At 34.5% G+C, this 26940-nt stretch overlaps 1 protein-coding gene across 2 annotated transcripts; it reads right to left on the bottom strand.

Annotated features, from left to right (window-relative positions):
* Positions 1–378: 378 nt before the first annotated feature.
* Positions 379–25559, bottom strand: LOC114456252 (ras GTPase-activating protein-binding protein 2-like). 2 transcript variants are annotated; one of them, XM_028437898.1, is made up of 16 exons: positions 25467–25559; positions 20032–20136; positions 12194–12398; positions 11191–11252; positions 11006–11071; positions 6287–6405; positions 6139–6211; positions 5822–5989; positions 5326–5430; positions 4350–4449; positions 3939–4067; positions 3626–3738; positions 1349–1499; positions 1078–1206; positions 769–881; positions 379–634 (listed from the first exon to the last, which is right to left on the bottom strand). In XM_028437898.1, the coding sequence occupies exons 6-16, from the start codon at positions 6379–6381 to the stop codon at positions 545–547; spliced, it is 1266 nt and encodes a 421-aa protein (XP_028293699.1). In that variant the 5' UTR covers positions 6382–6405; positions 11006–11071; positions 11191–11252; positions 12194–12398; positions 20032–20136; positions 25467–25559; the 3' UTR covers positions 379–544. The 2 variants fall into 2 exon arrangements, with proteins under 2 accessions (XP_028293699.1, XP_028293698.1); XM_028437897.1 differs by lacking the exons at positions 11006–11071; positions 11191–11252; positions 12194–12398; positions 20032–20136; positions 25467–25559 and adding exons at positions 7526–7678; positions 7723–7767; positions 7813–7857.
* Between the last annotated feature and the right edge of the window lie 1381 nt (positions 25560–26940).

Raw genomic sequence — 26940 nt, 5'->3', positions numbered from 1 at the left:
TCTACTAAGAGAAATCTTTGTTCGTTTGGCTTCAGCTTCTGCCTGTTCGTCTGTCTGCCTGCCTCTGTTTGTTTTGGGTCGTGGAGACTCCCCCCATTGTCATCAATTACCTTTTATTTGTTTTTTCCTTTTAATTAAGTGAATTGGTTTGATTTACTGGTAAAAAAAACTAAATGATTTGAATGAAAAAAATTGATTTTACAAAAAAATTGTGATTTTTTTTTTTTTTTTTTTTTCATATCACCCACTCCTACCTGTGTGTCTGTGCTAGATATTAACTTTAATTAAAACGCTTATTTTTGTATGTAATAGTGTATTTCTATGGACGTTGAGTCTGCTGCTAAGACATTCATTCAATCAAATCACTTGATGTTTCTAACATGGTTAGCTTTTTATTTAAGATTTTCTTAATTAACAAGAACGTTTGAAGATCACATTAGACTTCATCCACTCTTTTGGCAATTCTCTTCTTAGTGGTGCTGGGTCGTGGAGCGACCTTCTCCTTGACCACCGGCCTCGCGGAGGGGGGTGGTCCCCTATTGTTTCACCTCATTTCACGACATTCACGTTCACGGACTGCCCATGCCTTCTTCTTCTGCACATTCAGACGCACCTCACCTCGGAACCATATAGGCTGTAGAGATAATCCAAGTCAGTATATTTAAAATAAGGTGAGCCAATCCCAACTACACCATCCAATTAAATCAAGAACCAAACCACCACTATGTGAATGAAAGTTGATAATACTTTTTGATAAATGCCCCTTACCTCATCCTGAAGGATATTTTGAACAGGATCAGAGTTGTCAAAGACCACAAATGCAAACTTGGGCAACTTTCTACCCCTGGTGTTAATCCTCAGCTCCACCACATTTCCATATGCTGCGGGAACACAGATGCAGGACAATTCAATAACAGTTTATTTGTACCAAAATGTGGTGGCAAATGAATCAAATGATTTGGAAATCATTTTACCACAAAAATCGGTTCAACTTATCCCTCTTTTTTTTAACCTTATGTAATTAGCATATCTTTATTTAGACTAGTGAAACTACTGGTGTTTTGCAAAAAAACCTACCCATGAATAATTCTTTGAGCTCGCTCTCATCGGTGTCATGTGGAAGATTTCTGACAAATAGCTGGTGACTGTCAGGGTATCGAACAATACGTCTGTTGTCCGTATCTCCAGGTCCACCATCTCTGCCACCTGCCAGTCAAAGCAACAAACAGAAGAGAAATTACACACCGGGTCACTTCTATAGTGTTAAATACAGGACAAATATTCCTTCAGATGAGGAATATTTATCTTTATTAACAAAACTCAGGTGGGGTTTTCCTGTTTCCCCTACCGTCGTGCTCACGCATCATTCCGCTTTCCACGATGCCTTGTGAACCTCTGGGTCCCCGATTGTTGAGCCTCATTTTCTGTTCACGTTCACGGACTGCCCATGTCTTCTTCTCCGCCACATGCAGACGCATCTCACCTCGGAATAGTATGGGCTGTAGAGAGATAAAGGAGGTCTGGTGTTACCAAATTTGAAATTTTATTACTGGGCAGCCCAGCTTACTGCAATTGTAACTTGGATCAGCAGAGGCAAGGAGGCAAAGTGGACTCAAATAGAACAGGGTGAAGTTAGGGATGCAGTTATTTGTCCTGCCTTTTGTGGACTTGAAACTTATTCATAAAATGAAGATTGGAAATGAATGGATAAAACATGCTATAAAGGTTTGGGCAGAAGTTAAAAAGATGCTTAAAGATAGTGGATCTATTTCTCGAGCAATGCCCATAGTGGGCAAAATTGATTTTCCACCTTTGATTTCAGATCATGGTTTTAGGAGATGAGCAGCTAAAGGTCTCATTATCTTTAATCAGGTATTGGAAGGAACACACTTAAAATCTTTTACCCAAATGCAGGACTAAGTTCACCATTCCTCAAATTATTTTTACAGGTATTTACAAAGTAGGCACTTCTAGGCTTGGAACGTATCCAAATTTTGATACCGTTGTGTCTGTCTGTCTGTCTGTCTGTCTGTCTGTCTGTCTGTCTGTCCACAGAGCTGAGTGACAGCAGAGAGGACTGATCAATAATTTTCCTTCTCACTCCGGCCGTATGTTTACAGCACTTATCATTAACAGCTCCACTTTTATGGTTTAAATGATCAACTGACGGAGTTACTAAAGGATGAGTTCACTCAGAATGTAGGCTTGTTCAAGGAGTTAAAGCTGCAATTCGTAGAATCCTCTCTCCGCTCCATTTTTAAACCGAAAGTGAAACTGAACCTTCCTTACTAGTATATTTTCTGAACACTCAGCGAGATTTTTCTCAATATAGACTAGTGACAAATGTATGGACTTTATCTTGTGTTATTGGAGATTTTTCTGGTGTTTTAGAGATTCTAACATGACTGTACGTATCACTGTAGATACTGTCCCGATCAGCTGCTGCTGCCATCAGCCCCTCCCCACCACAAGCACACATACATAGGGGGCTGTGATCCCTGCTGACTGCCGCTCTGAGCGAACCATCACTCTGCTTCCAGACTATACACCTTTTCGCTGTGACATCATCATCCGGGATATTTGCCTTAGCAACGCCCGCTGCCATTTTAAGAGGTGTATATATTTGCTTGACAACCTTTATTTATACTATTTACCGCAGACAACACGAAGGTTTTACTCAATGTTGTATGAATATTTCAGCAGATTAGAGCTAAAGGCCAAGCACCAATATGAAGGGAAGTTACATCTGGTTGGTTTGGAATCATGTCCATACCAAACACCTCAAAGTTCATGGAAAAACGACCCGACAACATGGCCAGATCTCCAATGGTCTGATATTTATGAGTAGATCATTAATAGCCCTGGCGTCTACACAATGGAGAAGATGAGGACTTAAAAAAGCTTGGATGCATATATTTTCTTTAAGGTAGGCTTATGTATGTGTTTTTGTGTCTATATAGGCCTATGTCGACATGATACTTGGCTTGTTACGCAATGTGGCTATGCTAGGCTAGCTCCGCTAATAATATAATAATACAGTCTAAATTAAAACATAAATGGGTATATGAAGCACATTTGTTTATTTAATATACTTACAGTTCATATACAAGGAACGTGTGTGACAATATTGACTTTTCAAAACTGAACCTTTTCACAATATTCTAATTTTCTGAGACACTGAATTTTGGGTTTTCATTATCTGTAAGCCATAATCATCAAAGTTTCAAGAATTAAAGGCTTGAAATATTTCACTCTGGGTCATGAGTCTAGATCATATATCGGTTTGACTTTCTGAAATGAGTGATCAAAAATATTAAACTTTTTTATGATATTCTATTTATTTTTTATTTTCATGTTTTGTACCTTTTTCCTACTTCTTTGTTTTTATCACTGATCCTGTCTGATAATGTTCTGTTTTGTAAAAAAAAAAAAAAATAAAAATAAAAAGTTCTAAAAAAAAATAAATAAATACTTTCAACATTGGGGTTTACAGCGTCAGTGAAATGATTTAAACATTTGATGCACCAGGTGAGCCAATCCCAACTACACCATCCAATTAAATCAAGAACCAAACCACCACTATGTGAATGAAAGTTGATAATACATTTTGATAAATGCCCCTTACCTCATCCTGAAGGATATTTTGAACAGGATCAGAGTTGTCAAAGACCACAAATGCAAACTTGGGCAACTTTCTACCCCTGGTGTTAATCCTCAGCTCCACCACATTTCCATATGCTGCGGGAACACAGATGCAGGACAATTCAATAACAGTTTATTTGTACCAAAATGTGGTGGCAAATGAATCAAATGATTTGGAAATCATTTTACCACAAAAATCGGTTCAACTTATCCCTCTTTTTTTAACCTTACTGTATGTAATTAGCATATCTTTATTTAGACTAGTGAAACTACTGGTGTTTTGCAAAAAAACCTACTCATGAATAATTCTTTGAGCTCGCTCTCATCGGTGTCATGTGGAAGATTTCTGACAAATAGCTGGTGACTGTCAGGGTATCGAACAATACGCCTGTTGTCCGTATCTCCAGGTCCACCATCTCTGCCACCTGCCAGTCAAAGCAACAAACAGAAGAGAAATTACACACCGGGTCACTTCTATAGTGTTAAATACAGGACAAATGTTCCTTCAGATGCAAAAAGGAATATTTACCTTCATTAAAAAAACTTTTCCTGTTTGTGATTCTGAAGGAACACCATTTAATTGTGACAGAGGCATGCAAACAACATGAGACGTGTGTGCGTCCATTCATAATCCTACAACTAAACCCACAAGAAAACACCAACACGTGAACCACTCCCTCCTCTAGAAGTTTCAATCTCAGCCTTACCAGTTCTAGGTCTTTGTGGAGGGAAGCTTCGTCGGTCAGTGTGCTGGGCTCTGGGGGGCAGGGGTGCCTTTTGCATCTTTGATTTGGACCCAACTCTGGGCTACACCAGATAAAACAGACAGAAGAAAAAATCAAAAGATGACCCCCTTATTTGAATTTGTTTTGTTTTAATTACACACAGCTACATTTATGGCAGCTAAACAATTCTATCACCTTTTTATAAAGGCTGCATCTTTGATCAATGTCAGCTACTGTTGAGTCAAAAACCTTTTAGAGTCAAAATCTCAACACAGTCCTCAGAATAATATGTTCAATTACAATTCATTTATGATTATGGTAATCAGTATTTTTTTTCCAATTGCAGATAAATTTGAAATATTTTTTTTCCCCTGTAAGTCAATTACAATTCTCAATTGCTACAGTTCAATTACAATTTTACTAACTTTTATTCATATAGTGTTGTGGTGATTGTACTGTATGTGCTTTTGTATGTGTACAATGTCGTGCATTGATTATAATATCTTGTGTAAAAGCCCAAATAGGGAGAGGAGTTGGTATTTAGCTATGCTGTAAACTCTTTGTACAAAACATCAGTTACATTCACATTATTGTTACTATGTAAAACTGTATTGTCCCTATTATATTATGTGATACACTTGCCCCTCACTGTTCTGACCCTTACACCTGTAGGGGTGTAAAGATTAACTTACAGGTGTTTAGAAAACTTGATTTGAAACATATTTTAATAATTGTTAACTACATGTGTGTAAGCCATAGAACTGTTTGGTGTTTCATCAAATTCTAATTGACAATTTTTACTCAATTACGATCAAAATACGATTACAACTGCAACAGATATTGTCAATTACAATTATAATTAATGATTAAGTGTAATTAATTATCAATTACGTGATTACAATTATAATTGACTTTGTCTAATATACAGTTTTAAATCAACTACAGACAGCTGCTTTACCTTGGGTGTCTGTTGGGTTTTTGGCTCAGCATCAGAGTCACCAAATACTTCATCCACATAGCAGAAGATGTTGTTGTGTATATCATACTTTTTGGCATCCGAACCCTGAAAACATTCATAGTACAATGTCAAAATGAATCGTTACACCCCAACTTTCAAGCCCGTGTTTATCACAAATGACCCGTAACCACTGACATCACCAGTCCCATTGTGCAATTAGGAATTGGTCTATTGGTCTACTTAATCCATACAGTGGTCAACAGATTCATTGAAGCCTTCTTTCTTCTAGTGTGCTCAAGTATATTTTATTAACTACGGCTTCTCTTTCCAACCATCTTCAAGCTGTATTGACAGGGCATTGGATTGCTCACACAAAATTCTACTGTTCAGTCAGAAATAAAATGACCACATTGATAAATGTTGTGTAGTGACGCTAAAACCAGAACGGAACAAAATTATTTTTGAGGTGAACAAGATGATGCAAAAAAATACTCACTTCTGGAGCAAGAACAAACGTCTGCAGGAACTTCCTCATTGGTTGGCCACTGTTGGACAGCTCTCCAAGTACCTGCACAACAACTCCATTATTCAGCATGGCATGGGCATCCACGTGCCTGATCTTTGTGTGGCATTCACAGAGTGACACCATCTTCTCATGGATTCCCTAAAAGACAGAAATGGCACAAAAAGAATTTACAATAAAAAATAAAATCCACCTTCGACATTTATAAATCCTATGCTTTCTTGTTAAAACATAACAGTGATAATAAAACACATTGAATTACAATTATTTCAAGATTTGGCAAAACCTACCGCTTGTCCATTCACAGGTTCAGCCAGGTTTCCATTTGTATCAAGTCCTCCATGAACATAGGAAGAATCACTCCTAAAACAACAACAACAACAACGTTTTAATTAATTATTCTGGTAATTGATTATAGCTTTTGAAGTCTTTATTTACCCGTGCAAAACATCTGGAGCATTGTTTAGGAGGCTATAATATTGCCTCACAAACTCTTGCGCTACAAACAGGGGACTTGACTTCTCCATCTCCATTTCTTTGGTAAACAATATTAGGTGCTGTGAAGGAAAAAATGGGGAGAGGGGAAGACATTAGACAACATCAAATTGTCTAAAACAAGCGCAATCAAATACAAATACTTTATAACTCAATGCGACAATAATCTTAGGGTAACTGATCATTAAGGTTGTAGGATTTTTTTTGTATTAAAGATCATTATAGTCTATAGAAAGAAGCAGAATAGTCTACAAACCTAAATTTGGGGAACTGACTGGCAACATAAATTTGCACTTTTTGTCAAAAATAAATGTTGCATAAATGTGGGGGCAAGCAAATCAGGTTTTTGAGCCCGTTAGACGGCATGTTGATCTGTTAAGGGTCATGGTAGTTCAAGGACTCATTTTAAGACACATTCAGATTAATCGTCTCTATGGGGCGCTGATTGTAAAGTTACGCATACTGAAATAAACTTTTTGCAACATTTGGCAACAAACCACATTTAAAAAACATGTATGAATTTTTTGTTTCTTTTGACCATATTTACAGCAATATTTGTGAAATTTCTTTTCTTGTAAAAACATGTCAATGTTAAATCTAAATGCTAAAGCTAAATGTTAAATCTAAATGGTAAATCTAAATGTTACATCAAAATGTTAAATCAGAATATAAGAGTTAAATGTAGTTGTTAAATGTTAAATCTAGATGTCACAGGTGAAGCTAATTATGCAAATTAAAGCATAACAAAACAAACGCTTGTGAATTTGCACAATAGCTAAATATTTAGTTTCATCTGTGACATTTATATTTATTATTTATATTTAACATTTATATTTAGCATTTAGTAGTAACATTTACATCTAGCATTTAACATTTAACATTTACATTTAACATTTACCATTTACATTTAACATTTACATAATATTTATACAAGAGAAAAAAATGTCCCAAATGTTACAAGTATTGCTGTAAATCTGGTCAAAAGTAACAGAAAAATTAACTTACATTTTTAAAATGTGGTTTTCTAAATATTGCAAAAAGTTGCTCTTTATTTTGCCATTATCCAACTTTACAAACGGCGCCCCAGACATCTTCGAAGTAAACAACAGAATAAATGCATCATCACATTCATCAAACACCTATTACCAGTGCTATCAGGCTGATTTAGCAGTTTCTACATACCTCTGTGTGCTCTGATGATGGTCCAAAGTACTGTGGGTCAAGTAACTACAGTGAAGCGCTCACAGTTCCAATTAGACTTTGATGTCTAACCGTGAGTTACCAAGATGCCTTTCATCAGTAATGTTCTAACTTATCCTGAGTTACCATGACTACCTGTCAACAGTAATGTTCTAACTTATCCTGAGTTACCAAGATACCTTTCAACAGTAATGTTCTAAGTTATCCTGAGTTACCATGACTACCTGTCAACAGTAATGTTCTAACTTATCCTGAGTTACCATGACTACCTGTCAACATCAGTTCTTTTTTTTCTTTTCTTTCTGTCACTTTTTTGGATTGTGGGAGGAAGCCGGTGTACCCGGAGGAAACCCACGCAGCATGGGGAGAACATGCACGTTTTATCTCCTGACATGTTTCAACTGTCAACTGCAGTTTTCCTCAGAGGTGATATGCCCTGATGTGTCCCTGTATAAAAGTTCTCTCATAAGGAGCTCATTGATGACTAGAGCTCCTGAGGGCCCCTCACATGGTCCATACCCTGCTGGTCGAGTGAGAGACGGATTTAGACAAAATTGTACAGAACTTTAATGTCATGACAGTTTAAAATATGTTAACTGAGAAAAGGAAACTGTGATGTCCTTTTACCACCACGTATGCTAATGCTAGTGTTGAAGCTGCTTTACAAGCTGCTGCGATGCCAGCACGGTGTGAAAATGTCTGCTCCCCATCAGCAGAGCTAGTACTGGTCCCAGTCTGTAGCTCCACTGGTTCACCCAACGGAACATTGGTTTCTGCATCTTCACATTCTTCCAAAAGTGTTTCTAGTTTGGTCTCTTCTCCTTCCAGTCCGTTCATTTCCTGGTGACGTTCCATCAACTCCTTAACAGTGTTTTCCATGTTGTTCTCAGGAGGAAAGGGATTGGTTTGTTTCTTCATTCCAGTCTGAAGATCACTCAATGTGTCCTTAAGACTTTGAATCTCCAAATCCTTTTCACACATGTGACTTTCCATTTTCTATATCAAGCTACAAGTGAATTGTTTTGCTCTTCGAGTTCTAACTCCAAACCTTGTATACGCTCCTGAAGCTTCAAGTTCACTTCTTTAAGTCTTGTTTCTTCTGTAGTATGTGTTAACAGGCTAGTTTTTGCAGCTTCCAACTGTTCGGAGATGCAACAATTCATTGCTGAGACTCTGATTCTCATTTTCCAGCTCCGTGAGCTTCTCCGTCTCCTCATGCTGGATACTGTCACACTGTTCTTCATACTGGGCTTGTAAAGCACATTCTTTTTCCAAAAACTTCTTTCGATGATTTATTTTGGACTTAATCCTCTCAATAATTGCTAGTGAGTCCACCACACCGCAATACATCTCAGTTCTACTAGAGATTTGGGTTTTTCCACCCAAACATCTTCCAAATCAAAATTATGGAGACCACTGAGCTCTTAGAAAAAACACCAAAAACAACCTTGTCCAGATTTGTGTCTTGCTACAACAGTCTCCAGCTCTTCTTCAGTTTTTTGACCCCATGGATCTAATTTTTGTTCTGATATGAGCTGTAAGGCCATACTTATGATTACATGGACATCGAAACTCACGGCTCCATAGTAGAAACACGGGTCATATGCAGTGTTAACGTTACTTTTGACAGAAACTAATACTCTAATGCAATATTTTTAAAAGAAATAACGCAGTTACCGTTACAATATGGTGCGTTTGCCCGTTACTTTGCTAGCAGCAGTGTACTTCCTGTTCACAGTGGTGCTACATTTTTTTACGGGATGTCATGCCAACCACGGTAAAACAGAAGAATCAGAATCAGAATCAACTTTATTGACCAAGAGTGTATGAATACACACGAGAAATTTGTCTTGGTGACCTATGCTCTCTCAGATAGTGTAACATTAAATAATAACAATCAACGAGAATAAAGAAAAATAAATACAAAAAGAAGTATAAACATAAATATAAATATATAAGTATAAGAGTAGTTCGACTAATATGTGCAAACTAAATAAAATAACAAGATAATAATAATAATAATAATAATAATAATAATAATAATAATAATAATAATAATAACGAAATAAAATAAAAATACAATAATAATAATAATAAGATAATAGTGCAGTAGTGCATTGATGAGTAGTGCAGGTGAACATTTAAATGAAAATATTATGTCCATGAACATTCACAGTGACAGTTTGATCCAGGGTTGTTATGTTCCATGGTTATTTCACAGTAACAGGTCTGACACAAATGTCTGTTTCCCCAGTGACATGTCTTTTTTTCCTAACCAATAATAAAAAGAACTAAACTCCACAGCAAAGGCGACTCATTTTCTTTGTATCTGCAGATACATTTAAGCTCAGATTTTAACCATTTAAAAATGATTTTATGCATGATGAAGCATGTTGAGTAAACAATGGAGATCATATGTAAAACTGGGCATTTGGATTCAAACATTTATTAGTTTGTTCCAGACGTGTCAAAAATTACACACACACACACACATCCAGCTTAAAATGTCTGAACAGGGTAGAAAGAAGTAAAACATATTTAATCTAACCCTTCTCCATCATTTAATAATCACATACTATAATCATCTTGATTCCTGAGTCTTTATGTACATATGACAACAGTATTCATACTATATATACATATGTGTATATATATAAATACTGTGTACATGCATATATATATATTAAAATGGGAAAGTTATTTGCCACCAAGTTGCACAGTTTACACACAGTCTAAATGTTAAATCTAAATTTTAAATCTAAATGTCACAGGTGAAACTAAAGATTTAACTAAAATGAAAATTCACCTGAAGTACCAAAACAAAAACTAATTTAGATTTAACATTCAACTTTAAATGTTGATTGATTTTTTTTCTTTGATTGAAATGTTTTATTTTTTGATTGATTAATAAATACACAAATGTACTGCCCATAATATGGCCCTAATACAAAAAAGATGACTTCATTAAAAAAAATTAAAAAAAACTTTTAATTCAAAGAAAAAAAGGGTATAAATGCAATCATTTGGGTCTCAAATATTTTTTCTTTACATTTAAAAAGTTTTTTCTTTGATTGAAAATATTTATTTTTTAAGTTAACTTTTTTATGATTGAAAAGGTTTTTTGGTTTTTTTTTTTTTTTTTTTACGTGATTTTGTTTAATTTTATTGAATTTTTTATTTTTTTGATTGAATAATAAAGACACAAATCTACTTTCATACAAAAGTAAGATAAACAAAAAATCACATACATGTTTTAAACATGGTTTGTTGCTAAATGTTGCAAAAAGTTGCTGTTTTATTTTAACATGCGAGCTTCTAGCCCCACATCCTCCACTACAAAACACAAACAGTGAGCAGAACAGGGAAACAATAGCTGAGAGTAGTAGAGAGAGAGAGCAGGGAGGCACTCTGATCTAGAGTCACTCAGAAAAAAGACAATTAAAACAACTCAAGGACACTCACTTTGGAACTGGGATGGGTTCCAGGGGGGCCTCTGATGGCATGGCTGCCACTACGCCACCCAGATCTCTACAAAGATAAAAACATAAACACACTGGATGAGAAATCATGTCACAAACATGTGAACCAACGTCTGTGATCAATCAGTTCTGTTTGTTTGTTTGTTTGCTTTGTTTTGCTTTGCTTACCGTTCTCCAAAAAGGTGAAAATAATTGTTTCCTTCAGGCATGAGGAATGGCACACTGTAAGACTGGAGACACAAAAACATGGATATTAGACACTCTGTCATGGTATCAACCATCCACCAACAAACTAAACACCAGGGTTTGGGTCAATTATAATTATACTTGTGTATGGTAATTGATAATTAATTACAATTATGGTGTGGTTAGAATTGTAATTACAAATTTTTCTTAAATTGTCGCTGTCGTAATTGTAATGAAATTGTAATTCAGTTCAGATAATTGACTCTGTAACTGTAATTACCATGAAAATTCTATAAACAATTGTCAATCATAATTTAACGCAAAACTGGGGAACAATGTAACAGTTCTATGTACAGTTCTACACATATGTAGTTAACAACTAATAAAATATATAAAATATTCAAACTTTCCGACATTTTACCATTTAACAAAAATATTAAAATATATTTTCATTGATTAGGAAGTCTAACAAGGTAATCAATAGATAGGAAAGAAATTAGATGATAGATATTTGTTGTTAGTGTATTTTACAGCTGATTTAGGACTCGTTATCATAAGAGATGCTAACAGAAAGCTAACACAAGAGGACTGTTACATTTTATGGGGTTATTTATTAAAGTCTCAGTAATTGTGATTAAATGTATTTGAACTTTAGTAATTGAGAATGTAATTGGAATTGGAAAAATTGCAATTGGAAAAAATTCTGGTAACTAATCATAATTGAATTGTAATTGAACATGGATAATTGAAAACGTAATTGTAACTGAAAAAAGTAATTGACCCAAACCTGCTAAACACCACTGCTAGGGTCTGTCAAAGAAACCAAACTGGGTGATATTTAAATGCCTATAGTGACTGGATAAAAAGATCTAAATAAATTCATTAAAAACTGTGCTTAACAACAGAGTCTTAATTCTTAATGGCTGAACAAATGCATGTGCTGATGTTGCCCAGATTGGCTGGATGTGTTTCAGTGATGTCTTACTTGGAGCTCAGCTGAGGATGGAGGAGGAGGAGGAGGAGGAGGAGATGACATCAGGGGGTCAGTAGAGGCCCAGAGCACCATATCTGCAATCTCTGGACAGAGCTCTATCACATCATTAACATCAAGAAGAAGACTGTTCCACTCCTCCTCCTGGACCAAGCTGTAGATGTTGTCCAAAGGCTCCATCAGGATGGTCTTTGGGCTCCTGTAACACAAAGTAAAGAGAATAATAAATAAGCTGCTGAGGCTCACGCAGGGGAACCAACACCTTACACAGACCTTAAACTGAACTCACACAGCAGACAAATACAGTATACAGTATTTGTATACAGTTCATATTTTTAATTGATTCATTCTTTGAAGCATTAACATTGATTTATACAATTGCAATGCTTGCATTTTAGTGAAGTTAGTACACATTTATAGCCACAAATATTAAATACAATGGTACCAGTAATTTGCATAATAATTTCTCTCCATGTTTCAGCCTTGGTTTTCTCATTTTTGGTTTCGGCCAAGAATTTTCACTTTGGTGCATCCCTTGTTATGAGTACCTAAAAAGCTGTCATTAAGTTTGTTGTCATTTCATTTGAAAGCTTCCTACATCATTTTCAGGATAAGTTAAAGTAAAATGTAACGTTCCAAATCTATTCCTCTATGTTTTCCTCCTGTGAGGTAATAGCAAAAGAAAATCATTACTAAGCAACAACTCTAGGGGTTCCCCGGAGCACCAGACCTAAACCAGCTATGTGCACGCCCTTTCTAACACTGTATGTTTGTTTGGAATTTGTTACGGCTTGTGTTGTGTTTCTTTTGTTAGCTGACAGATCTAAAGGTTCTTTATGATTTGGAGTTGTTTGAGATTCGACGTCTTTTAGATCACACTGCTCAAGAGAGCCTCGTTCCTAATGGCATTCGGAAAGGTGAAGACAGAGCTTGATGAAACTACAGCCAGGTAAAATGATATGGTGGGGTTTATATCTGAGAACTGAGTGCGTGCTGATAACCCCGTTTCTTCATATTTTTCACACGGTCCAGTGTCAAGAAGAAGGACAAAGATCGTGTGGCAGCCATGTCCAGAGCCGAAGCTTTGGAAAGTCAGCTGAATATGAGTGAAGCAGCTCTCGCCACGGCTCAAAGTCAGAATGCTGCTCTTACTGCTGAGTTTGCTGAGGTCAAAAAATGTTTGGTAAATGTATGTACTGCAGCTTTTTGTGGTTTTTAAGAAGTACAGAGTGTGCTTTATGATGCACAGAATGCCACTTCCCCAAACGCTTGACAAAAGCAGCCCTAAAATGGGTATGTCTTTGTCTTTAACCTCATCAAACCAGTTGTAGTTTCGTGAGTGGAGCACTTCCTTGAATAACTCCTACACCACAGTTTGTCCATATGCGTGCGTTTGAAATGCTTTTTATTGCATCTGCAACTTCTGAATCGCCTCGCAGTTCTACGAGAAAAGGTTACAGATCATAGTCTTTCAGTTTGGGTATCTTTATAATTTGGGTTTAAAATCCCTTTAAGGGTCCATTCACACCAGTTTAGTCCTGGACTCCATCCGAATGGGCAGAGGACAGCTGATTATTTGATCACCTTGGTTTGTGTTCAGGTGCTACTGTACACAGTGTAAATCTTGTTCATTAGGTACAGCTTTGTAAACGGAGGTATCGAGGCAGAGCTCAGAGTTTACAGTAGCATATCATGCTAATTAATGAAGCACTGAAGCCTCAGAGGGTGTACTCACACTGGCAACCAGGGCCGTTCCTAACCAGCTCTGTGCATGTGTGAAACCATGGGGGGCCATTGTCTCGCCTGCGTAGGTGTGAACTGCACCGCAGGGGGTTTAACGGCCCGATGATCCTGCTGGAAGAGGTGGTCCAAACACCATGCCAGATTGGCACGGTTGGCAGCGCATGCGCACGCACAACTCGACTCGACCCGCGCGCAAAATGTGATGACGTTGGTACCGCGCGACGCTTTATGGCACATAAACATCTGCATTCCGCAATGATAGCGGTGTCAGAAGTGCTCGTTAGCCGATGAAAAGTTCAGAGTTGGCGTTACCTGATATATATGAACAACACCACAGAGAACTCATGGAGGAAGAGGACAACATGACCGTCAGGACTTCTCTTTGATCAGCCGACAGCGGGACAGTAACGGAGTGTAGCAGCTCATCATCAGGTCCGGGTATTTCCGAGGGTATAAATATACATATAAACACATATTACTGGTATATTAACCCATATAAACCAGAAAATATGGAGATGGGACATTTTACTGCTGCAAATGTGTAACATATTACTGGTATTTTGTGGACAGGACACATGTGGTTAGCTATTATATAACCCAGAAAAAAATGGAAATTGGACATTGTACTGCTGCTAATGTATAAATAATATAAATATATATTGTATATGGTGTTTCAGTGTTCTGGGACACATACAAACTCTGTAGAATGAAACCAAACACAGTGTCTTGGGGAGCAAAGTGTAGTGTATTAATTTATTCATCTAAATGTAACCAAAAACAGAACATCGCAAATACAAGCCCAAATAAATGAAATGTCTGAAATAATTTTCCAAACAAAAATCAATAAGCCAGAAATAAAGTGCAACCTTTTGCAAAATGTAACATGAACCTTAAAAACAAAACATTTAAACATTGGAAGTACAAGGATGGGAATATTATGACAGCAGAACCTGGAACAAGACTGCAAATTGTTGCATTTATTTATTTATTTTTAATCTTATTTTAGTTCTCTTCTTAGGTCGTGTCGTGTTAGTGCACATGTGGCAATACCAATTTTCAGTATGTGGAGTTCCTGTTAGTCCTGCACAACTATAATGAATTGCTCAGAAATCTACATGTGTCCTGTTCTCAAAATACCAGTAATATGTTACACATTTGCAGCCGTAAAATGTCCCATTTCTATATTTTTTGGTTTATATGGGTTAATATACCAGTAATGTGTTTATATGCATGTTTATACCCTCAAAATAACCATGGAATTTTGGGTTTTACTCGGACCCCTCATCATCACGTCTCTGCAGATGAAGACCCTCCGCTGCACCGCAGCACTTTAACAACTCACTAATTTCATTATTTAAATACACTATTTCTACCTTTGTTTTTCTGTTTGCATGTCGTTTACTTTGTATTTAATTAAATGGTTTCTCCAACAGTTGGTTAAATCTACACATTTATACTGTATATAATGCACATGCAGGATGATGTGTAACAATAATCAGTAAAATTAGCTGTAAACACATTTTGTAGAACTAAATATAAAGTTATGCTGTGAACAGAAAGAAAGAAAGACGAGCCAGATAATTCTAAACTTTAGAATATAATACAATCATAACTTTTAATCATAAATATGACTATACTCAAAACAACACACTTTGATATCTTTGTCACACAATATCTAAGCTTCCAGTGAATAATTTACAAAAAAACAAAAAAAAGTTCACTGATGGTGACATTGAGATCTCAATGTCACCATCAGTGAACTTTTTTTTATTTGTAAATTATTCACTGGAAGCTTCACTGGTGGCGTGTGCAGTGGTTGTTGTTATTATTATTATTGTATGAAGCCAACATCACTGCAGCTCTGCACATCATTGTTGTCCTGTTAAAGTATTTTTATACAAAGACTTAAAAACAATCTAAAATTAGTGCTGACTCAAGTAAATCACCTTTATTATGCATTATAACAATCTGTTCCTTAAGTCTCTGAATTATTGAAACAATTAAAAACATCTCCTAAAAAATAAAATTACAGAAAATTAAATAATCATTAAATATACATTTCAATAAATAAGTGCATCCCATGTTCCTATGTTGACTCTGAGCTTTATTCTGTCTGTTGTCTGTAGAAGTGATGGGTCTAAACCAGATGATGGAAACTAGGATCAGCTCATGGTTTTAATGTCCAGGGAGGGGCGTGTCCACTCTGCATGGACTTAAAGAAGAAGAAATAAAAGAAGAGTTAGATAATGTCATGTTCATCAAAAGGAAAACTGAAAGTGATGGAGATAAATATGCTCAAATGGACACAAACACACACACAAAGTTTAAACAAACACACAAACTCTGTCCTAAATTGTCTCACACACTAAAAGCATCTATTTACACTTATATTATTGTACACAAAGACTAGCTCCACAAAATCAGAACGACATTTATTGATCCAGAAATTAAACTGATCTTACCTTTATAGGCTCAGTTTCCTCCTTTGTTTTCAAATCCATTTGAACCTCCATTCATGGTGGTTTTTATCGTCGGAGAGAGTCTTTCATTTTTAATAAATCCACCGTTATTTGGTCTGTTTTAATCTCTTTCTTTCTCACTCACTTGGTTCTCTCTGTTCCTTGTGTAGATTTCGTCAAAACAAAGCGGCATCTTTACTGTTTCCGTTACGTATGAGTAAAATTACCGCAATGTACCGACACTGGCTGTAAAGAGCAACGTATTATCTTTCATAAACTGGTGGAATTTCTCCGATAGAGCAAATATGAGCAGAGTTACGGTCATTTAAATAACGTGATGCGTTCAGGGGCCCTGGGAAACCCAGTCCGTGAAAGGAGCACGTGTCGGGGGAAATCTTGGTTTATAGTTACCCTACGCAACAGAAAATATGAAATTAACAGAATGTACTGTCAACAACAAACCCAGAGTCGCTTAATGGTGACGTAACGCCATACGTGTGTCATAAATTAACGTGATAATGTGTTTCTCTGTGGGAACCGAATTGAGCTGGTGATCACGTCCGTTCTACCGTGTCAGAAAAGGGACAGGGAGGGGGGGATTCCTGCTGTGAGCTTGGAACGGCCCCAGTTGCCAGTGTGAGTACACCCTTAGACCAGGAATCTGCAACCTTTACTCTCAAAGGAGCCATTTTGCCTCATCTCACCTGGATTAAAGTCCTCCTGGAGCCGGAAAAAAAACCTTCACAATGAAGACAATACAGTGAATGAAATTCTATACAGTTAAAATGACATAGAATAATGTTTGATTTCATGATTTGATTTATATTGATCATGTAAATGGCAACTTAAAAACAGATTAAAATAAAATGAAATAAATTAACATCAAGAAATAACTAAACAGTATCTTGCATCTTCAAATTCTTACACATCTCAGTTTACATGAACACAATGTTATATAAAGATTATTTTTAGTGAATGTATTTAAAGGGCTACAAAAAGTAACTTGAAGTTTGATAACACATGATCATGTGATCAACACATGCTAATTTCTCATTTCTTGCCACACATAAAACATGCATATTTAACCTGCACATTGGTGGTTAAATGAATCTGTCCCCACACAATTAAAATCTCTATTTTCTTCCAGAATAGTGTTTTTGTTGGTTTAGTTATTTACCAGGGATTTAAAACTTAAGATTAGCCACAGGTGCAGGAAAGTTAATGGTCTGTAGATGTTGCAGGAAGTGAAGTAGGAAGGTGCTGAGTCATTGCACAATGTGATTTATTTTTAGGTTAACAAATTGTTATATCTTGATTTGATTTGTCATTAATCAATAATAGCTTCTGTTGGAAAATAACAACTCTTTATTTCAATAGATTTTTTTAAAGCTATAGGGAGCCATTGCAAAAGAGTCAAAGGGCCACATGAGGCTCCAGAGCCGCAGGTTGCAGACCACTGTCCTATACAGATGCATACAACAAACACCTTCACTGAATCCAGATTACTCTTGTATGATATTTATGTTTATATTTTTTTTGTAGTTGATTATTATTTAATGTTTACATTGTTAGAGAGAGCACAGTTCACCAAGTCAAATTCCTCGTGTGTATAACATACATTACATGGCCAATAAAGTTGATTCTGATTCTGAGTAAGTTTGGAGACCAGAGAATATAATTCCACACCACAACAATCCCTCAGAATAGAGGGAGATTTTCTGCTCAAAATCCAATCCCTCCAAGTACTGTGAGAGGCACCCTGTCTATGGAAGAAATTGTCATGTAAATTAACAGTAGATTACTGGCAACAGTGTCTCCAGCAATTTGTTTACCTACTGTTATTTTACTGTAAAATTAATTAATTTTCATTACTGTTATAATAACAATAATGTAATGCTCAGTGTTGTGTAGTGGGAGTGAGGGTATCTCATTGCAGGGTAATAACAGGGTAACTCATATGATATGAAATGTGATTTGTGGTTTTACAGTAATTCATATATTGCAAGAAAATTACACGATTCATTGCAATATCCGACTCAAAGACAAACAAATTAACTGAAACAATGTCAAGTGCAGAATTTCTCATTTTATTTACTGAGTTAGTGTTAGTTTCACATAATTTTACACAGATGAAACACAAGACAGAAAGTGCACAAAGTCAAAGTTTTAATTTTAAATAATTAAATAAACAATCCAGTTCTCCCTAAGCCCTTTACTTTTAACCCCCTCACTCAGTTGTACCACTGCCCCCTCTTTCACATCTTTTCCCCTAATAAAGTTTAACTCACTCTTCCACTAAGACATATGTATTGATTTATTTTTAACAAATAAAAAAAACAAAAACAAAATCATGCATTGTTGTTGCAAAAAAGATTCAATATATGTCAAGAGAAAACCTAAAACAACAAATGCAACCAGGAAAAAAGTTATCATATCAATAAACATGTCATGGTGGAAGGAAAGCGATTATTGCCATTTTTTGTCCCACCCTATTGTGGACTTTAGAAAATGCATGGAACCCACTATACAGTTATTTTATTCTTTACAATTACATTACCAAAATAAAATAAAATCAGGCTTTATTGTCATTTTGCTGCACATACACCTGCAAGATGTACATCAAGATGAGAAAGCATTTCTACAGGATCTATTTCAGAACATATTTTCTTGAGGATTGTTTGTGTGGAGTATTTATTTTTTAAATTCTATGTAAAGTTTTAATGATATTTGTAGGAAATAGCAGAAAATATCTGCTAAGAATTCTGCTGACAGCTGCACTCAAATGTATCACCATCAAGTGGCTGCAGTCTGACCCACCTACTTATTCTAATTGGATTGAGAAAGTGAGAGAAATTTATCGGATGGAAGAAATTACTTATTCTCTGAGGCTTCAGAAAGAGTTGTTCATTAAAAGATGGAGTCCCATGATGGATTTGCTATCTTAAAAAGATGAGCATAGTGTGGATGTTTGTTTTTGTTTTGTCTTGGTTGTTATGTTCTGGTATATATGTATTTTGTCTGATTATTTGTACAATAGTTTCTGTATAGTATTGGCATGCACTTACAGTACATAGTGTGATAAATGTGATTATATTGTACAATGTTATAAATCTTAATAAAAATTGAGTTCTAAAAAAAAAAAAAAAAAGTTTTAATGATATAAACCACTTTGAATTATATTATACGTTTGATTTTATTTACACTTGTGCAATTATAGAAAAGAAAAAAGTCTTCGGGGTCGTCAGAATTATTATTATTATTAATAATAATAATAAAAATAATAACAAAAAGTTTTTAATAAAAAACTTCAATAAAAAAAGGGTTCAAATGCAAATTTTTAGTTTTCAAAAATATGCAAATGGTTTTGTAAAAGTCCAATTAAGTTACATTGTTTTTGTATCTGCCTTGTGTTTTGTATTTTATTAAAACTGATGAAGAGGGTTTCTATTGTGTGCAGTTTTTTTTATTTATTCATGATCTATCAATCTCCTCCTGTACAGCGTACATCAGCAATTACACACTATATTTAATATTTTGGAGCCTCAAAAACTCTCAGTGAAGTTGACATCAATCAGTTGGTTTGAGAGGAACAGTTTGTTAAACGTTGACAGATGTGTTCAGTTTAATTACCTCCTCAGTCCAAAGGCGATGATCTGCTCAGGAAACACTGATCACTCTAAATGCAGTGGTTCTCAACCTTTTCAGCCAGAGACCGAGGATCGACCCCCACTGTACCTGAAGGTGGTTGAACACAAACATGAACATTAAAGAACAGTCATGTGGAGACAAGGTCATCTATAAGGGGGGATACAGGGGAGAGATTTTTGGGGCCCATCCATAAAGTCAGCAAAATGATAATGCATCAATTTTATATAGTGCTTTTTTGGACACTCAAAGACACTTTACAGAATTAAGGGGTTATTCTTTCACTCCACACGTAGTGGTGGTAAACTACTATTGTAGCCATGTGTCAAACTAAAGGGCCGGGGGCCACCTCAGGTCCTTTAGAGTGACCAATTCGGCCCCTTGGGAAAAAGTAAAAATGACAGAGAAAATGATATCTCAGCCTCTCCAAATACACAATTTCAAAGAAACTCACTGTGTTTTGATGCTTATATCACATGGTGGCAGTCATTTTTAGTTGCAAATTGTTGAAAGAACTCTTAGTTTTTCTCAAACTGTGACATTTTCATCAAAATATTTCACAGAGTTCCCTGAATGAAATTAAAAATTTGTTACAAAATCAAGGAAATTTAAAGAGAGGAATAATATCAATCACCTATTGCTTGGATATTGTTGGTACCACTGTACTTTATACTGGCCCAATAAAGACCAAACTGGTCCTTATTTGGCCCCTGAATTAAAAAGAGTTAAAATAATTATATATAATAATGAATCAATAGTCTAAAAACAAAAAATGAGGTGTACCTTAAAGTGATGTGCAGACACAGACACTCTCTGAGAATAAGTTTAATCTCAGATGTGTGTTTTAATGTCTAAGAGTATCAAGGTTTGCATCAATTTAACTTCAAATAGTGTCTGTGCTCTCCATAGATTGTTTGAATTGCATATATCAGCCATTTAAGATGGTCTTTAACCCTTAGTTTATGTTGTATTCTATCATAGAGACTCACCTAAAAACAAGCCTGCAGTAGAATCAGAAAACTCATCAGCTGTTCTCTATATTTTAATAGCACCAAGGACAACAATGACAACATCAGCAGCAACATCAACATCAAAGGGCTGAGAACACCAGAAGAGGAACATCGACTAGCAGCAGACGTGGGCAGATGTTTTTCTGCTCCCTGCTTGACATTTTGCTTTTATTCGTTTTGGCCAGGGTCTCTAGTCTGTGTTTTTGTTTTTACAATATACAATATTTTCTGTAGGTTTTTTTAATTCTTCCATACAGTTTCAAATTTTTATCTTATGACTATATCTAGATTTTTTTTTACATTTTTTATAGCGAAATGTATAATAAAATTATATTTGAACTAAGTTGGAAAAGAGCTTGCTTTCTACACACACATCACAAAAAGGTATTAGAAGTCTATTTATTTAGAATCAATAGAAATTCATTGACCATTGTCAATGCGTATCACCAGATATTTTATTATTTAGTTTTTTATTTGAAAAAAAAAAAAAAATATATATATATATATATATAAATCTCTGAAGAAGAAAACTGGGTTATCGGAAATACATCAGGAGAAGGTTTACAAGGTGTACAGTAACCAGGTTATGAAAGTGGACAATATCACTTTCCATTGGATATGCTGTAGCTGCTGACAAATTATTTTGGCACAAAATTATCAGTAAATGTAAAAGTCCGACCTTCTTTTAAAAGAACAAAATGTAACAACCTTTACATTACTGACCCTTCCTTACATCTGAGTATATAAGTTACACGTGTAGTGCAAAAGTGCTGAGTCTCACAAAGATATGGTCCAGAAGAGACAGGAAGGGCTCAGATAACTAACCAGTGACACTACACACATGCAGATGTCTGAGATTTCATGATTTTGAAAGCCGATAACAAATAACATTGAGTCAAATGGATAGTGTGAATATTGCTGTGTTGGATTCTGTACTGCAGTTATTTGGGATGATGGATCTTAATGTCTAAACAAGAATGAAACACTCTTATGAGGCCACTTTAGTTGTTGTAAAGGATTGATTTATACTATTGCTATAGTATCGGGACTTCACTGAAAATGTTAAGTCACAAAGAACAGTCTAAGACTTAGACCAGGGGTCACCAACCTTTTTGAAACCAAGAGCTACTTCTTGGGTACTGATTAATGCGAAGGGCTACCAGTTTGATACACACTTAAATAAATTTTCAAAAGAGCGGGGGGGGGGGGGGTAGTTTGCTTTTTAAAGAGAAAATGAAATAATTCAATTTCACAGTGTTCTTTTATTTGAAAAACACATATAAAGTAAAGAAAAAATTCCACAGCACCCGTGCAAATGGTAAATGGTGGTAGTAGTAGAATAAATAAAATAAATAACATAAAATTAAACAAAAAAGGCATACATTGCATAAATTATCCATCAATCTATGCAATGTATGCTTGAAATAAAAATAATCAACAAAAGGAAAATTAAACATAGCCTATACAACAACGGCTATAACCATAACAGAAACACTTCCCTACACATGGTTGGATTTGATTTTCTCCCACTGACATTGTCCGGGCGGACCATCCTTCACTGAGCATCGTTTCCGGCCGGACAATAATAACGATTACACCTCTTCTTATGCGGTGTAATCGTTATTATTATTACAACAATATTATTATTACAATAATATAATTACACCGCATAAGAAGAGGAAGAAGAGTCTTCTTCCTCTTCTTATGCGGTGTAATCGTTATTATTGTCCGGCTGGAAACGACGCTCAGTGAAGGATGGTCCGCCCGGACAATGTCGGGCAGAAATCAGGAGAAAATCGGGAGAATGGTGGCCCCGGGAGATTCAGTGATACCCTCACTGGTAAGTGCTGCTATTTGAGCTATTTTTAGAACAGGCCAGCGGGCGACTCATCTGGTCCTTACGGGCGACCTGGTGCCCGCGGGCACCGCGTTGGTGACCCCTGACTTAGACTGTTCTGTTCAATATTATGAAGAAGTTCAAACCAAGTCTTTACTCAGGTTAATACTTGTGGTGTTCTGTTTTATGCTGCTAATATTTTTACTTTTATTATTATTCAGTCTCAATCATATATTTTAGTTCCTAACTATTAATGGTCAAGTGGAAGTCGCACATAGCTTACGTAAGAAATAAAATTTGTAAAAACATTGCCGTTTTGAGTAAAGTTTATGTTGAATTACAAGGCAATGAGAATTCTATATTGCTCCTTTATTTTGCCATATTTAATGTATTGTTTGGAGATATGGGGTAATTCTTATATTACTAATTTAATGCCCTTGTTTCTTTTGCAAAAAAGGGCTATAAGAATAATTAATGGAGTTGCTCCAAGAGCGCATACCACAGGACTGTTTCTGAGGTCAGGACTACTCAAATTGAAGGACTTGGTTTCTTTACAAACTTTATTAGTTGTTCATAAAGCAAAACACTGTCTGTTACCGCATGGACTTCAAACCCTTTTTACTGTAAACAATGAGACAAGCAGAAGAAATAATGACTTAAAACAACCTTTTGCAGGAAATACCCTCAAAAAAATGTGTGTCTCAGTATCTGGTGTGATACAATGGAACTCTCTAGAAAACGATCTAAAATGTTGTTCAAATATTCTTCAATTCAAATATAAGTATAAACAGCACATACTTAACTTGTATAAAGATGAATGTGAAAATTGTTAAATTTACAACAACTGTTGTTTTAGCAAAATCATTTATAATAATTGAGAAATAAAATATAAAAAATCATAAAAAAGAGAAAATTGTTAAAATCAAAAGTTGATTACATCTGTTCTGGGCTATTGTTATCTTTTGGCATCGGTGAGGCCATCTAATTTGTAACGTTTTTGTTAAGAATGTGGTAGGAGATTATAAGATTTTTTTCTTCATCCTACTCCTGTTCTTCTTTTCATGGAATGTATTATTGTTGTGTTTGCTGGATTGTTGTACCAATTTTATGTTGCATTACCATGAAAAAAAAATAAATAAAATGAAATGAAATGAAATGTACAAATGGGGCCTAATTCATTTGGAATGTTTTAAAGATTGTGTATAAGTTCTGTTAGTACTACGCCCTAAAAATCTTCATATTCATGTTTCTTTGGTTTTTATTAAAAAAAATACTTTTTGTCAAACAAATGTATTCACAAATGTAGATATTCAAAAACTAAGCCATCCATTTCACATTGTCCAAATGAGTAAAAATAAATAAATAAATATTTATATTTATTAAGAAATATGAGTAGATGAAATAACTACAAGACTTCACAGAGAGATATTGCCTGTCTTATTAAAACAGTATATGTTATCACTATTGAACTAGGTTTCATGTTTCTAGACAAACTGAAAAGTTCACAAGTTCAATATTGACTAAAGCAGTAACCAAAACTAAAATCAACATCTATATATATATAAATTAAAATAAAATGTTGATTTAGAAGTAGAGATGTACTGATTAATCGTAAGGCAGTTAAAAATCGATTCATAGGTATCAAGGTTCACATCAATGCTGTGAAAAATGAATCACAGTACTTTTTTTAACCAGCAGAGGGCGAGTGTTGGCGGCGGGCGAAATCTGCTAATACTTTCTTTGTGGCCGCCTTCTACTCTTAAACATATTCATAAATGATTACTTACCCCTTTAGCACCGAAAGAATTTCTGTAATATTACACGAATATCTCTATAAAAGTCACGTTTTTCTATTAGCTCTGTCTGCTAGCATAGCTTCTCTTCTTCACTGCAAGATATCTGCATGCCAACCGACCACTGAGTTACCATCGCCCTCTGCTGGTTCAAACAAATATCTGCCCTAAATACAGTAAAATGACTGTTTGTTTTTTTTGTAAGTCCAATTGTTAAGGCACAAAATACATTTTCAGTTGCACTTTTAAAAAGAAAAAGAACTATTATGCAGTTTTGTATTGTTTACTACAGAACCAGAATTTAAAAAAATAAGCTTCTTCTTCATTTGTATTATTCCTTTATTTATTTCATTCAAGATTTACTTGTAGTTAAATTGCATTGTTTTGAATAGTTTATCAAGGGATTCTTTTGACAATCAAAAATTGTAGAGAATTTTCCCCCAAAAAATAAAGGAATATTTGTCAGTCATTTATATAAGTCTCATTTTGTAGAATAAATCGTGAGAGAATCGTATCGTGAACCCAGTATCGTGAATCGAATCGTATCGGGAGTTGGGTGAATCGTTACATCCCTATTTAGAAGTGTTGTAAATCCGTGCATGAGGTTTGTTATCACAGCTGGTTAAGGGCAAGTAGTACTAATGCTAACGCTAGCTGCGAGATATCAGTGATTCTATATAGCTTACGGTGTTATTGCAAACACGCCACGTGGAAAACAAGTATTGTTCTGAAGAAATTATACAAATAAACAATTCAAAATCATTTAAAAACTGCACTAACCATTATTTCAGTGCCGTTTGACTCGGTTTGGATGGATTTAGTCGTCGAACACCTTGTGGACCAAGTCATCAGTGACTGTTTCTTCTTCTTCGGTGGTGTTTTTAATGTCTATGGCACCATAGACATTATAACATGTATATAATGTCAACCTGTTTTTATTGTGTTTCTAAAAGAACTAATATCTCTGAAAAACTCTTTAAAACTATGTAACTCCAAGAAGGCTATATGGCTTTATAATAATCTAATAACTATGTCTTTTGACCCCATTGCACCTTAATGTTGTTGACTTATACAATTGTTACAAATTGTAATGTTCTTTTTTTCTGCTCAGTTCATTTTTTTTTTCACGCTCTTTGTGCAGCTGCTCTTTGAAAAATGTAAACCTGTAAGTAATAATAATAATAATAATAATAATAATAATAATAATAATAATAATAATAACAATAACAATAATAATAATAATAATAATAATAATAATAATAATAATAATAATAATAATAATAATAAAGCTCTTCTAATTAGCAACCACAGCTTCACTGGGCAGGAGGCATCTAGTTCAACAGGTTTGCTCCATGTATTTATAATCATCAATAAAGACAACATTCTCAAAAAAAAACCAAAAAACAAGTATATAATGTCTATGGTTGGCATCACTTTGATGGAGCATTACCGCCACTCACTGGGTTTGTTGGAGCATTTGCACACACAACATAGATAAATGAAGAAAAAACATATTTATTAACGGAATAATTTTTGTTTGATATTCATAAATGGATTGAAAACAATATATATCTATTTCCAGGTCATATTTTCAAAAATATGATGATAAAAATGATGAATTACTCAGTAGAATAATTCTATGAAAGGGAAAGTTTTTTTTTATTGAATTTAAATTAATTTATTAATTTATTAATTTATTAATTTATTAATTTATTAATTTATTAATTTATTTATTATTTATTTATTTATTTATTTATTTATTTATTTATTTATTTATTTATTTATTATGTATTATTTATTTATTTATTTATTTATTTATTTATTTATTTATTTATTTATTTATTTATTTATTTATTTATTTATTATTCATTTATTATTTATCTAATATTTGTTTATTTATTTATTTATTTATAATTATCATGACTTTAAACTTTACTGCAACTTACAAAAAATGATCCAAACTAATTAAGCACACAATATATACACAATCTTTAAAACATTTCAAATGAATTAGGCCCCATTTGTACATAAAAACACAATTTAATTCAGAAGTCACTCAAAAGACACTTTTTAACAGCATGTTTAAAGTGGACGAATTTTCACAATGTTTTCATTTTATTTATTTTTTCATTTATTTATTTATTTATTTATTTATTTATTTATTTATTTATTTATTTATTTATTTATTTAATTATTTATTATGTACTATGTATTATGTATGTATTTAATTAATTAATTAAATTATTTATTTATT

Source organism: Gouania willdenowi, chromosome 22 (assembly GCF_900634775.1).
Source record: "Gouania willdenowi chromosome 22, fGouWil2.1, whole genome shotgun sequence".
Classification (NCBI taxonomy): Eukaryota; Metazoa; Chordata; class Actinopteri; order Blenniiformes; family Gobiesocidae; genus Gouania; species Gouania willdenowi.
The sequence above is the reverse complement of the archived record's forward strand: the minus strand, read 5'-3'. Positions and strand labels throughout refer to the sequence as shown.